The sequence below is a fragment of the Pholcus phalangioides genome, unplaced genomic scaffold (genome assembly GCF_987345545.1).
Source record: "Pholcus phalangioides strain wild (caught in Gottingen) unplaced genomic scaffold, Ppha-v1.0 ptg000009l_1, whole genome shotgun sequence".
NCBI lineage: Eukaryota > Metazoa > Arthropoda > Arachnida > Araneae > Pholcidae > Pholcus > Pholcus phalangioides.
The window spans coordinates 52,468,441-52,481,947 of record NW_028301602.1 but is presented as its reverse complement, the minus strand read 5'-3'; the positions used below and the strand labels follow the sequence as shown (position 1 = coordinate 52,481,947).

At 35.4% G+C, this 13,507-nt stretch overlaps 1 protein-coding gene across 5 annotated transcripts in view; it reads left to right on the top strand.

Moving 5' to 3' along the window:
• Positions 1–13,507, top strand: part of muc (dihydrolipoamide S-acetyltransferase muc) — a 291,233-nt gene that overhangs the window by 88,893 nt on the left and 188,833 nt on the right. For 4 of the 5 annotated variants that reach the window (XM_089236511.1, XM_089236509.1, XM_089236508.1 and 1 more), the window contains exon 4: positions 8,496–8,627. The exons of the other annotated variant lie outside the window; for it this stretch is intronic. In XM_089236511.1, coding sequence (XP_089092637.1) covers positions 8,496–8,627 — 132 coding nt within the window. The remainder of the gene's footprint in view (positions 1–8,495; positions 8,628–13,507) is intronic. 5 annotated transcript variants of the gene reach the window in all.

Here is a 13,507-nt window from a genome sequence, read left to right as displayed (position 1 = left end):
AAAAATCGCATTTGAAATCTCGTGAAAACGAAGCAAATTTACGCAACAAATACGCTGTCTGACGTGGGTGGGTAGCCGTGAACAGACCGTAATTTCCGATACATAACCCGCAGGAGGAAAACCCTCAGAAATGAGAAAATTCGATATAATAGTCGCTCTCATTCCGGGACGCAACTTGATATTTCGTCAGCCTCATTCGTTTTTAAGGTGACGACACGTCATCATGATCATGATGGAGGAGGAAAACTAAAATTAATTGGTACACGGGGTTTCTCCCCCCTCCGTATTTTTTTCCCTTAAAACTCAGAAAGTACACGTCCCACGGGAAGTGTGAACAAAATTTTTATGCATCCTTTCCCGAAATTCCGGGTATTTGACGTGCAATAGCGTGTCGGCGGTATCTGCTGAGGAAAGGATTATCATCTATAGTAAAGGATTCAGACAACAGGTTTTTTGCATGTAGGCGCTTGAGGGTGCGCTCAACAAGTAACGCTCCTAGATGAGGTTGATCGTCCCTGTTAACCCCCCACCCTCCTCTGGAACCGTACCGAAAGTAGCTTAACATTGTTCGCCAACAAAAATTTCACTTCTGAATTTTTGCACATGCGCATCAAATGACCGATTTGACCATTAAGAGGCCGAATCAAAGCCGCTTGAAAGTTACTCTTAATGTAGCTTTGGGCCGAATTGACACTCGCGATTTGGTGAACTCGATCTTTTATTTATTCGCCAAATGAAATATTTTGTCCTGGTTTGGACACTGAGCTATAAGTAAACTGGAGTGAAGACTTCCTATACAATAACACAGACGTGCGCAAGCCGACGCGGAGGAATACGAAAGTGGGCGTGACGGAGCGAGACGGGCAAAACATTGCTATTTCAGCATGTAAACAATAGGGGAAACTTCCATCTCGAGTGTTTTTTTCAGTTGTTTTCATATTATTTCATTAGTATAGTCATCCATATGTACATACACAAATGCTGATATCATGTTCTGCCTATAATTGCACCAACCGATGGGGAAAACAGAAGAAAGATGGAAATAAACTTCGGTTTCATAGGTGAGTGCACGTGGTTTTATATTAAAAGATGCATTAACTTTTATACTATAATTGTAAAATTAAACGCATGTAGTTTTCATTTCACGTTCAATTTCTGTTTAATGAGCATAATTCAAAATAACAAATTAATATCACATGAACTTCAAAAATATTTTTTGAAATCATGTAGAAATTGCTTATTACTGTTGGGGTTATAATTTTTATTACAGAAATACTGACGAAATATGCTTCATATGCATTTATGTCCGAAAAAACTGATAATGCCTTAAAGAACTAACATTAATATCCGGTGTAAATATCAAAGAAACAAATGACCTAAACTTTTCTATTTCTGGTAAAAATAATTTTGGGAAAATAATGTGCAGACCTGCCAACTCTCCCGATTTAGGCAGGAGACTCCGGTTTTTTCATCCTTCCTCCCGCTCTCCGGATTTGTTAAAATTTCTCCGGATTTTGGCAGAAAATTAGATTTTACGCGAGCTTTCACGTTGTTGTGGCGTCAATAATTACCTTCGTCGTTAGGGAAAACACCCATAAAGAACAGTTGTAGTCATTTCCATCGAGCAGCCGTAAAAAAAGTCTCTGTGACTGCATTTAAGCAACTGGCAAAGACGCAACTTTGTTTTCGTAGCATTTATCGGCAATCATTAATCAGGGGCATGACCTTGGTTGCCGAAATTCCTGTATAATCGTTATTGTATTCCATTAACAGCCGTGCGGTAAACACTCTTAATTTCTGGGAGCAGTCGACAATGATTAATATTTTTTTCCTTTTAATGTAGAAAAACCAGCTGCAGGGAGAGGGCCTTGCTGTAGCCAAAAACCCTGCTAAAACAAAACCATTGATTGATTGAACAAGTTTTTTCGCCCGCCGCTTTGTAATTTGAATTTTTTTTAATCGTTTCTTCCGATTAAACATCTTCAGAAAGAAAATATAAAACTTTAAGCTATATACAGCTAAATATAAAGCTTTTAAGAATTCATATACCCAAGATTATCAATCACTGATAGCATCCACGAAAGGAAACACTTGGGTTTTCAGGGTTGTTTGGTTTAAACCACGTTGGTTTAAACCAAGTGGTTTTTTTTCAAAAAATCAAATAAAAGTTGCCTAAATATAATTTTTTTCCTTGAAAAATATCATATTGGTTAATTATTAGCCAAAATGTTTCATTTTTACCACATTTTATATCCTTGGGGTACATTCTGATGGTATATCTTTAAATATTTAGAAGACACCAACGAATAAGGCAAATACACAACAAAAAATAAAAGTCCTAATGTATTTCAACACCAATGGGTGCCGTCTTCAGAGGAAAAATTTAACCACTAGTTTCGCTGACCGAGTTTCCCATTTGGGTTGAATACCAAATCTTCACGCTCGGTTGCTCAGCGGAAGAAGTACGTCTGTTCACTTCAAACGTCGGGGTCAGAATGAAGCTGTGAGCCTGCGTGAGATACTAATGCAGCGTCCTGATTGGACCTTTGCGGAATAGTACTATCCGATTGGTCCATTCGAATTTTCTTGTAATTCCCGCTCAAAATGAATTTAAGCCATGGTGTTGCGATCGGGGGTGTAGATTTATTATCGTTCACAAGTATATTTTTGAAGGCCCGAATATATGTGCCTTCATAGAAATCTAGATCAACTGTGGACTTGACTTTGTGAAAAACTCTCGCTTCTTGAAATTTGAATTTGTGGCCTTCTTGCCAACAGTGAGCGGCGATGGTCGATTTTTCACATTCCTGATTCTTAACACAGCGAGCGTGTTCATTTAATCTTGCTTTTATGGGTCTCCTTGTCTGTCCTATATAACCAAGAGAGCAATCACCACATGGAATGTAATAAATGCCCCATTGTTTATTCTGCGGTATAGCATCCTTAGGGGGCATGAAACCAAACTTTTTAGTGGGCACATCTATGGTTGTTAGATTAAACTTTTTAAGAATCGGTTTGATCTTAGGTGAGAGTATTGGATCGTAGGATATGACTACACTTTCTGTGAGTGGTCTCTCTGTAATATTTTCTAGAGTGGTTCCTCGTGCCGGTTTCAAGAATTTTCTATTTAATTCGTCAACGATCTTGGTGTTGAACCCCCTGTCTATCGCAATTGCTCTGATGGTTTCAAGTTCATGGTCTAAAGTGTTCCGATCTGAACAGATGTTAAATGCTCTCTCTACAAAGGTGCGAAAAGACGAAAGTTTCTGTTGCATAGGATGGCAAGATCTGAAATGAGGTGGTAATGAGACTGCGAAAGGCTTACGATAGACCGAGGTGATTTCTGTTTCGTGACTAATACATCCAAGAAAGAGAGTTCATTATTAGTTTCGAATTCGGCTGTGAACTGAACATGAGGGTCTATGTCATTCATAATGAGTAACAATTGTTCCAAGTCATCTTTAGAGCCGTCCCAAAGCAGAAAAGTATCGCCCACGTATCTTCGATAAAATGAGAAGGGCACAACGTTCAATAGCTTACTCTCAAAGTCGTCCATATATATATATCACACAAAATCGGCGAGATGGGATTGCCCATTGCTAGACCATCTGTCTGAGTGTAAACCATCAGAGCAATTGCGATAGACAGGGGGTTCAACACCAAGATCGTTGACGAATTAAGTAGAAAATTCTTGAAACCGGCACGAGGAACCACTCTAGAAAATATTACAGAGAGACCACTCACAGAAAGTGTAGTCATACCCTACGATCCAATACTCTTACCTAAGATCAAACCGATTCTTAAAAAGTTTAATACAACAACCATAGATGTGCCCACTAAAAAGTTTGGTTTCATGCCCCCTAAGGATGCTATACCGCAGAATAAACAATGGGGCATTTATTACATTCCATGTGGTGATTGCTCTCTTGGTTATATAGGACAGACAAGGAGACCCATAAAAGCAAGATTAAATGAACACGCTCGCTGTGTTAAGAATCAGGAATGTGAAAAATCGACCATCGCCGCTCACTGTTGGCAAGAAGGCCACAAATTCAAATTTCAAGAAGCGAGAGTTTTTCACAAAGTCAAGTCCACAGTTGATCTAGATTTCTATGAAGGCACATATATTCGGGCCTTCAAAAATATACTTGTGAACGATAATAAATCTACACCCCCGATCGCAACACCATGGCTTAAATTCATTTTGAGCGGGAATTACAAGAAAATTCGAATGGACCAATCGGATAGTACTATTCCGCAAAGGTCCAATCAGGACGCTGCATTAGTATCTCACGCAGGCTCACAGCTTCATTCTGACCCCGACGTTTGAAGTGAACAGACGTACTTCTTCCGCTGAGCAACCGAGCGTGAAGATTTGGTATTCAACCCAAATGGGAAACTCGGTCAGCGAAACTAGTGGTTAAATTTTTCCTCTGAAGACGGCACCCATTGGTGTTGAAATACATTAGGACTTTTATTATTTTTTGTGTATTTGCCTTATTCGTTGGTGTCTTCTAAATATTCTTGGGCAAAGTGGATCAACTCTTCTATATCTTTAAATGACATAAGATTTTATAAGCGGTTTTTTTCAAAAAGTCTCATAAAAGTGGCCAGAATATATATATATTTTTCATATGAAGTATCTTAGTTATTTAAAGTTATATAAAAAAGCCAAAATTTCTCATTCTTACAACATTTTCTACCCTTTGGCTACATTTGATGCTCTATCTTTAGCAAATTCATGAATAAGGAGTGCATCACACATCTAAATGTAGTGGTGTATTATCTCATAGGGTTTCTTTTTCCCTTCACAAAGAAGCAGCAACAGTAGTGACACCATCATGCTAGGGGCAGGTGGTCCTATAATCCAATAAAGACATCAGCTGTCCTTGAAGGACAAAGACCAGTGTACTAGTAGTTACATTACCTCACATACATTTTCATTTTCTTTCCTATAAGAAGTAGCACGTCTCCTACTGTATATCTCCCAGTCTTAATATTCAATAGTAGTTTTTTTATACTTTCACACTGTTAAGCCCAGTTAATCAGGGTTCTACTGAATAATAACAGACTTATAAAAAAATAATCAGCTATATACAGGGAGATTATAATTTGAATTTTGATTCTCCAAAACTATACAATAAGTACTGATCAGAATGACTTGAAAATTTGCATGGATACTCCTGAAGCAATGGAAGTTTCTTTTGCAAAAGAAAAAAGTGCAAAATGTGCAAGTAGATGATGCTGTACTTGGCCAGCAGTATAATCTATTTTGTGCAACCACATCATTTCAGCACTTCCACAGCATCAGTGTGTGGATAGAACTTCTATCAAGATGCACATTGCAATACCAGCAAAGCAGCTGCTGAAGACCCATTTTCACAGGATGCACCTTAACCCTTGCAACTTCTGGCTGTGGGTGTAATAAACAGTGGTCAGATTGCAAACTTTGAATTGCAATCTCCAGCACATTCCCTATATGTTAGAAGTTCCTCAGGAATATTAACGGGGGGGGGGGGGGGCATTTGGTTTAATAAAGCTGAATTGCATGCACATCTACATCATGACCATGGCATACTCCGATTCTATTGTTGAACAACAATTTTTGTGCTTTCAACCTCAGGTTGGACAACGTATTTAACACTTCTTAAGTAAGTTGTAGTTATTTGTTCAATTACTTCGTTTTTTGTGATGTTTCCATGAATTATGAAATCATGCAATGCTATAATTAAGGTATCATTTTGCCATGACTGGCTATCGTTTCCATTCTGCGAGCAAATTTCCCACATGTTGGATGATGTCATTAATTTTACATTTTTAAGTATTTTTTCCCCTTTACCAAATAAAATTGCATTTTTTCAGGAATATTCATGTCAATTTTCAAGTCATTTTGACAATCGTTCTTTTTTTACAGTGTTTGGAAATCAGAACCTTAGTTATAATCACCTTGTATATCATAAATCATTGCTAATTAATCTGCATTATTTATGCTTCATTAAATACATTATATTCACATAATTTTTATTACTTTTTTCAAAATAGCTTCCTAATTAAGTATACTGAAAGTAACTGGAGAAAAACCTTTATATACTATATGATTAATAATAACATTGAAAGAATTTTCAAACACACAGTAATCCATTGAGTTGAGCAAAAAATAATTAAATGGCAAAAGTTGGTTTTTGTTTAAAATGTAAGAAATATTTATTGATTAATTAGTATGGGAATAGTGTTAATTACATTAATAACCATTTCATTTTAGTTAATTATTAGAAGTTTGAATGATTTTTCAGAAATTTCATTGTTTTTAATGTTAATACTATTTAAAACAAAAAAAACGGTTTAAACCAAAAAAACCTGGTTTAAACCAAAAAAACACGGTTTTTTGGTTTTTTTTCAAAAAAACCGGTTTTTTTACCAACCCTGGATTTTATGAACAGTATGTAGATGAGATTTCTCTATTCTGCATGGAAAGACTGGCATGGAATTATATTCTTAGGGGCAATGCTGAACCTGCCGTGTGGGTGAAAAAAGTGAAAAAAAAAAGGAATGTATATGTCTCGTATTTGGAATTGCCCCATTGCATTAACATGGTCAGGAAATGTTTTGCCCGCTTCGCTCCAAAAGGGTAATATGGTCGCGTAGGACGACTGCTCACACATTCCTCACTCCACCTTACTTATAGTTCAGTGGATTTGGTGAACTTTATCTTTTATTTATTCTCGATTTGCTGCAATGGCGATCGGCAGTGTGAACCCTGATCCACGTGTAGAAAAAAACAAGTCAATGTCTTCGAGGTAGGCCTAGGTTTGAAGATTCAAAAACGAAATCTGGAAAAATTCTCTACTTGTTATTTTGCTCAAAAAAAGTATGAATAAATATTTTTATGGGTGTGTAAAAATTTGATCAATGTAGTTATGAAAATATTATAGTGGCAAGCAGGGCCCCTAACTAGAATTTTTGCTGCCTGGGGCAAACATTTTGCCACCCCTAGAACGTTGAAATTTGATAATTCTATAATGTGATCTCTGTGGGATGACCATTATTCAGGAGTTTGAAATAAATACTTTTATTATATAACTGGAAATTATTATTTGGCTGAAAAAGAAGAGTGATCTGAGGGGTATTCATTAAGGGGTTTTACTGTATATGTGGAATTGAAGCTATAGAAAAGGTAATATTATATATATTTTTCTTTTCTCAGTCTGAATATTTGTATGCCAGAGAATAAAGGCACTATATGACAAAAGGGAAATTTTACAGGAGAGTCGTTCAACTCTCTTGTTTTAGGTGCAAACAAACCTTTTTTTAGTACAGTATGTCTCTTGCTTTATGGAGTTTGTTTGTGCTAATATATGTTATTTATTTTTAAAAGGATTTAGTGTCCCTATACCTATGTGTAGTGCACATAGAAAGCATTGCAAATTAATAGCGTTATCCCAATATTGACAAAAATAAATGTAGTGCCCTTTACCTCCTGCATAGATTTAGAATACTCAAAATAAAAAAATGGTAAAAATTTTTATTTGATAACTGCAGGGAAATTAGAGAAAATTCTCTCCCAAAGAAATTTTAAGTTACTCATATTCACACCTTGGAAAAACATTTTGAAGCAGTAGAAGGTATTTATATAAATTAAGATACATGACTACATTTAAAACCACATTTTGAAAAAAAATGTTTTGTTGTTTTTTTGTTTTTTTTTCATTTTTTATGAAAGCCCCATTTTTTGTGATTCTAAACCAGGCTTTGTTTTATTTATATGATGCTTAAAACCAAAGTTATGTCCACTTTAGAGTTGCGTTTTTTTTACATTAAGTAATCTGTGAATGAAAATTTTAAAGACGTTTTATGAAGATTGTTACTTCTGACATATTTTACTTGAGTTTGAAACATAATTTCTAAAAATCTATTCACTGTATCATAGCAAAATTTTAATATTATATTTTGCCATTTATTGTTAAAGGTTATGAACCAAACTCTAAGGTGTATTAAATTACTCACCTTGGAAAAACTAGTTGTCTAATTACAGTGTTTTATATACACGTTATGTTAAGTGACATTTCAAAAAATTCCCACATACATTAACTGAGTGAAATGACTCTTCTGCCAAAATTTGGGATTCAAGTTCGAGTGAAAATGTCGTAAAGCTATGTAGTGCATAAATGAAATATTTTAATATTAAAAATATGAAGAATAATTGAGGCCAAACATAAACATCGTATAAATGAGAAAGTATTATTGATTAGAGTCGTATAAACAGGGTTCCAATGTAAATAAGTGATTTCCCGAATTCTCAAGAATTCTTGGAAAATATAATTTCCCGATTCCCGAAGGCTTCAAAATGTCTGGAATTTGGAAACCCTAATTCAGATCAATAAGATTATGTGTATATGTTCCGACCAATGACTGAAGAGACCAATGTGTGAAGTTTACAGATTTTGCTGGCTATAACATACATTGAATGCTGAATTATGAAAACAATTATTTTATAGGTTGTTAAAGGTACAGGTCCAGGTGGCAGAATCAGAATGAAAGATGTTGAATCTTATAAGTTTCTTGAAACAAAGCAAAGTGCAGAATTTTCCTCTTCTTACTTTGATGTTCCAATAACAAGCATGAGACAAGTATTTTCTGCAATTTTTATTATATTTCTGTATTATATATTTAATATTTTTATTGTGTATTTCTTCAAAATCTCATTACAAAAATGAAAAAATGTCAAAATTAAATTTTTTTTCTACCTTTGGATGGGGAAAGGTCACGTAAGTCACAAAATAAGAGAGGTCACAGATTTTTTTACCAATTGATATTCAGATTTACCTGGCAGTCTCCTGCTCTCGATTTTATGCGAGAAAATCATGGTCTTGTATTAGGCTTTTATCCATGAGAATTGCGGCCTTTTATTAGGCTTCCCATTGGGAAAGTCAATTGATTCTCGAGATTGTGCAGTGGTGGTTGGCTGAGATTAATTTGTAAACACTGCTGAATGTTGTGTGTAAAATTGCTAATGGTGTCACAAATAATTGTGAAATCACCAATGCTGCTAGCCAACAAGTGTTGAATTACTAGTATTGCCAAAAAATGAATGTAGATTACCAATATCGCCAAATAAAAGCTGCTAAAGCATCAAACATCACGTCAATTTTCCCAACTTTTTCACCCATTTTGTAACAATTTCTTTTTAAACGGCCAAATTTCTAGAATCCGCCTAGAACAGTGTTTCTCAACCGTGGGCCGTGACATCAATCGTGCCGGGCCGCGAGAATATATTCATTACCCTTTCATTTTTCAAAGCATTTCCACAAATAACTAATTTGTTTATTTTACTATTATGGTACATATTATTTTAATTTTTCAGTCTAAAAATCATACAGGGTGAAAGATGAAAACCCTCCTCTAGAGTTCCAGAACAAAGGCTTCCAGCCGCAATTATAGGATCCCTCTTCCCCTTATCGCACTGAAAATCCTTCGTTTTGTTGCTAGACCCAAAGAAAGGGAAACATGTCTCTGGTCCTCCCTCCCCTCGAAACTAGTATTTTTAATTTTTTTTTTCTTTTCGTATTTTTGAGTATCCTTCTTCATGATACCCAAACAATACAGCAGGGGTTGGGAGCATTTTTCAATACTCTCTGCTTTTCCCTCGAAAATATACTACTGCTTCAGGGCTCTCTGTTGACAACCAGATGACCCTGTTGTTTGCGTGTTCACGGTTTGCCATTGTCGGCACCACAGAAAATGTCCTGAAGACAATTATGCCATGAGAAAACTCTGTATCCCACGTTCCTTGGAGACTGGAAAAACATCTGTGCTACTTGCTATTGACCAAGCCACAGAAATTCATAGGGGAATAATTGTTAGTGATTAGGAATTTCCGGGGAATATTATAGAAAACCACATTCGACCATTGGACCTGTTATTTATGGCCAGTGGTAAAAACCTCTAGCAGTCATTATAACGATTTAGTATGTGTTCTCAGAAACGAACGACATTTTACATATGTGTGGCAAATGTCAGCGACTAATCAGTGAAACACCTGCTGCACACACAGAAAATAGTATGTTTTGAATTGGTCATCAAGGTGCACATAACTACTTGTGATAACTCGAATACAGTTTTCTTTGCAAAAACGCAGTGAATTACGTTGCGAGGGTTTTTGTTTTGATATCTTTTCCAGTGTGGATAGGTTCACAAATCTAAATTTTTGTTAAAAAATAGAGAAAAGTTTTAGTATAAAAAAACGTGATCAGAGTTTTGAAATTTATCAAGTTATGCAATGTAACATAAGCATCTATCATGGATATACAGGAAAGAGTCTCGCCGAAAACTGAACAATTTTCTGCTCTTCAGTTTTTTATGGTGAGTTACAATATATACATTTTTATTTTACAGTCAAATCCCGTTATAACAAACACAAAGAGACTGGAGAAATCACTTCATTATAATGAAATTTCGCTATAAAGGAATTCCATTGTTCCTATGCAATCTTATCTGGGGGTTTAGAAAAGTGTTCGTTACAACAGAATTTTTGCTATAACGGTATTCGTTAAAACAGGATTCGACTGTATATAATTACCTTCTTCCTAGCTGAGATTAAATACAAAGTTGGATCATAAAATATATTTTACACTAATCTCAAGTTATTAAAATAGTGCTAATAAATAAGTGCTGCAACGATGTCAGCACAAAAAATTCCATTGCCCACTATGAATGAAAACTTATTATTATTATTATTCTATGAAATTGAATATTAAGATATTTTTAGATTAGTTTATGTATGACCAATTGAATCTTTTAATGAGGTAGAGGCGCCGAAATGAAGTAAACATTGAGGGGGGCTGAAAGTTGTCATTTGTCCCATATATACGGGTTCAAGCTCTTATGCAGGAGAGGGGGGGTCGTTCGTTGCATTGTATATTGATTATTTGTGGCTCAGCCACGTCGTAAAATATAATGGGGCGCTCAAACAGCCTCAGAACACAGGTTCCGGCGCCTAAGCAATGAGGATGTTTAATGCAGTTGCTGATGAAACACTTTGTTTATGTTTATCTGCACGTTATTAATACATTACCGAAACATTACCGGAAAAAAAGGGTTGCATCACTCCATAAGATAATAATGGATTCAATTCATTAAACATTTTTAATTAATTAATCAACTAATTGAAAAGGTTTAAATTTATTATTCAATTAAAGAGGGGTTTAATTAATTAATTAACTGCAATCAAAAGGTAATTGGTTGTTTATTAATTATTAACTTATGAACGAGTAAGCTATTCCAGAGTTGGCCGTAGACTCATAGAAATTTGATTCACCGGGCCACGGTTCCCAAAAGGTTGAGAACCACTGACCTAGAATAACATCCATAAAATTTGCAGGAGAAAAATCACATATCCATATGAGGTTCTCACTTCTGATTTGTAACATAAATCCTAGCCCTTTCCAAACACATTACACTGCCTGATGTACCATTTGGACAATCGTCTTTGGAAGTACCAAAGAACATATTGTTACGAAAATTATGTTAATTGTCCGTATTTATTATTATGTCATTTTCCGCCTGTAAACAACCCTATTAATGCAATCCTGTATGAATATCGCCAACATTTGACAACAGCGCCAATAAGTGGGTCACATCATGACATCAATTGAAAGGGCTGGAAGTTCTCCGAATAAGATAGAATCCTCTCGAAGCTTCCTTTGCCCATATATAAGCTTCACCACCACCAGAGAACTAAAAGAAAATTTTGTTGCAAGCTTATTTGTGGGTCACTCTTTGTTTTAGCAAAATCGCTGCTTGTGAATACATGTGCATTAGGATGGAACGAAAAAGGGTGTTTTTTTTTTTTTTTTTTTTTGGAAATTGATGTTGCCTTAGTATTCAAACGATGCCTTTCAAGGTTTTAAGACTTCAAAATCTAAGAAAATATTTTAATATCTTGAGGTTTCTCACAGACCCTAAAGGTTGAGCAAAAAGACTTTCCTAAATACACATTATAAAAATCTTTTTAAACGGTATATATATATGTTACCGGCAAAGTATGAAATCCAGGCATTGTATAGAAGGCATTCTATACAATGCCTGGTCGTTTCAGGCAAAGTATGAAATACCGGTTTTATTCTATACTTAGGGCCAAGTATGAAATATCTTCTTCCAACAAATCTCTCTAGGGGCGGTATAAAATATTACATAAAATTAAAATTTCACAGAATTTTCGTCATTTTTTCCCAGAACCGTTTCCGTTTCGCTCTCGTGAAAAAGGATCTGATGAGGGATGGTATAAAATATTACAATTTCGTTTTATTAAAATTTCGCTGAATTTTCAGCATTTTTCCCCCCGGAAACGTTTCCCTTTCGCTCTCTTGAGAAGGAATCCCTTGAGGGACGGTGTCGTCAAATTAAAATTTCACACAGTTTTCTTCGATTTTTCCGGGAAACGTCTGGCTCTCTGGAAAAGGGATCTGTTTATAGGGGCGGTATAAAATATTCAATTTATACTATTACAATTTAATATAATTTTTCTTAATTTTTTTCTGTAAACTTTTCCTTTGGCTTTCTTGACAAGGGATCTGTGGATGGACGGTATAAAATGTCACATTTTCGTCAAATTAAAATTCATTCGTCAAAATAAATCACAACTGAATTTAAATGAGTAATTTCTTTTTAGAATTTCAAATCGGATACGGACAACAACATTTTATCGCTTTCGGACGTTTTTCGTGGAATATGTTACTGTAAACAAAACTGCATAAATCTGTAATTACGCATAATCGCCGGATTTATATCGATTACTATGCATAATCACTGATCAAAACGGATGAAATTATTGTGCATAATAACCAACGATTATGCATAATCACCAGATTTATCATAATTACTGTATTTTATACATGGCACCAACCTGTAAATGCTGTCAAAATTAGTGCTCAATGAAAAGTGCTCAATTCTGAAAAGTGCCCCGCGACGTAAAAAATTTTGGAACCAGTTTTCTATCACTTTGGTCCCTCCCCACGAATAGGGGCCTGATGAGACACATATCGTCAATTATTTCACCACTGACTCAGCTCCCAAAGCTGAGGTAAAGGATTTCATTGCTATCCGAAGAATTCACGTAATTTTGGTAGATTGTAAAAACTGTGTCACTAAGTTTTATTGCACATTTAGGCTAACCAAATTTCTTCGAGAAAAATAGCGGAACGCAGGATTTCAAATAACGGTAAAATACGGAACATCGCCATAACTGCCGCCGAATGTAAGCAAAGTTGCCAACTTTTGCAGAAATCACTAAAAAACACCAATGGCAGGAAACAAAGCATTACTCTGAGAGAATTGCAGTGAACAAAACTGGATTCCACGAAGTACATTGTAAAATAACGAAATAAAACGTTTGAAGGGGCAAACAATTAAATCAACGTTTAGTATGTGCCGTCTTGCAGTGGAGTAGTTTGAGAGCTAGTGTTTTACTGTTTAAGTGTTGGTTCGACCCCTGATTCTCTCGGGCATGAAT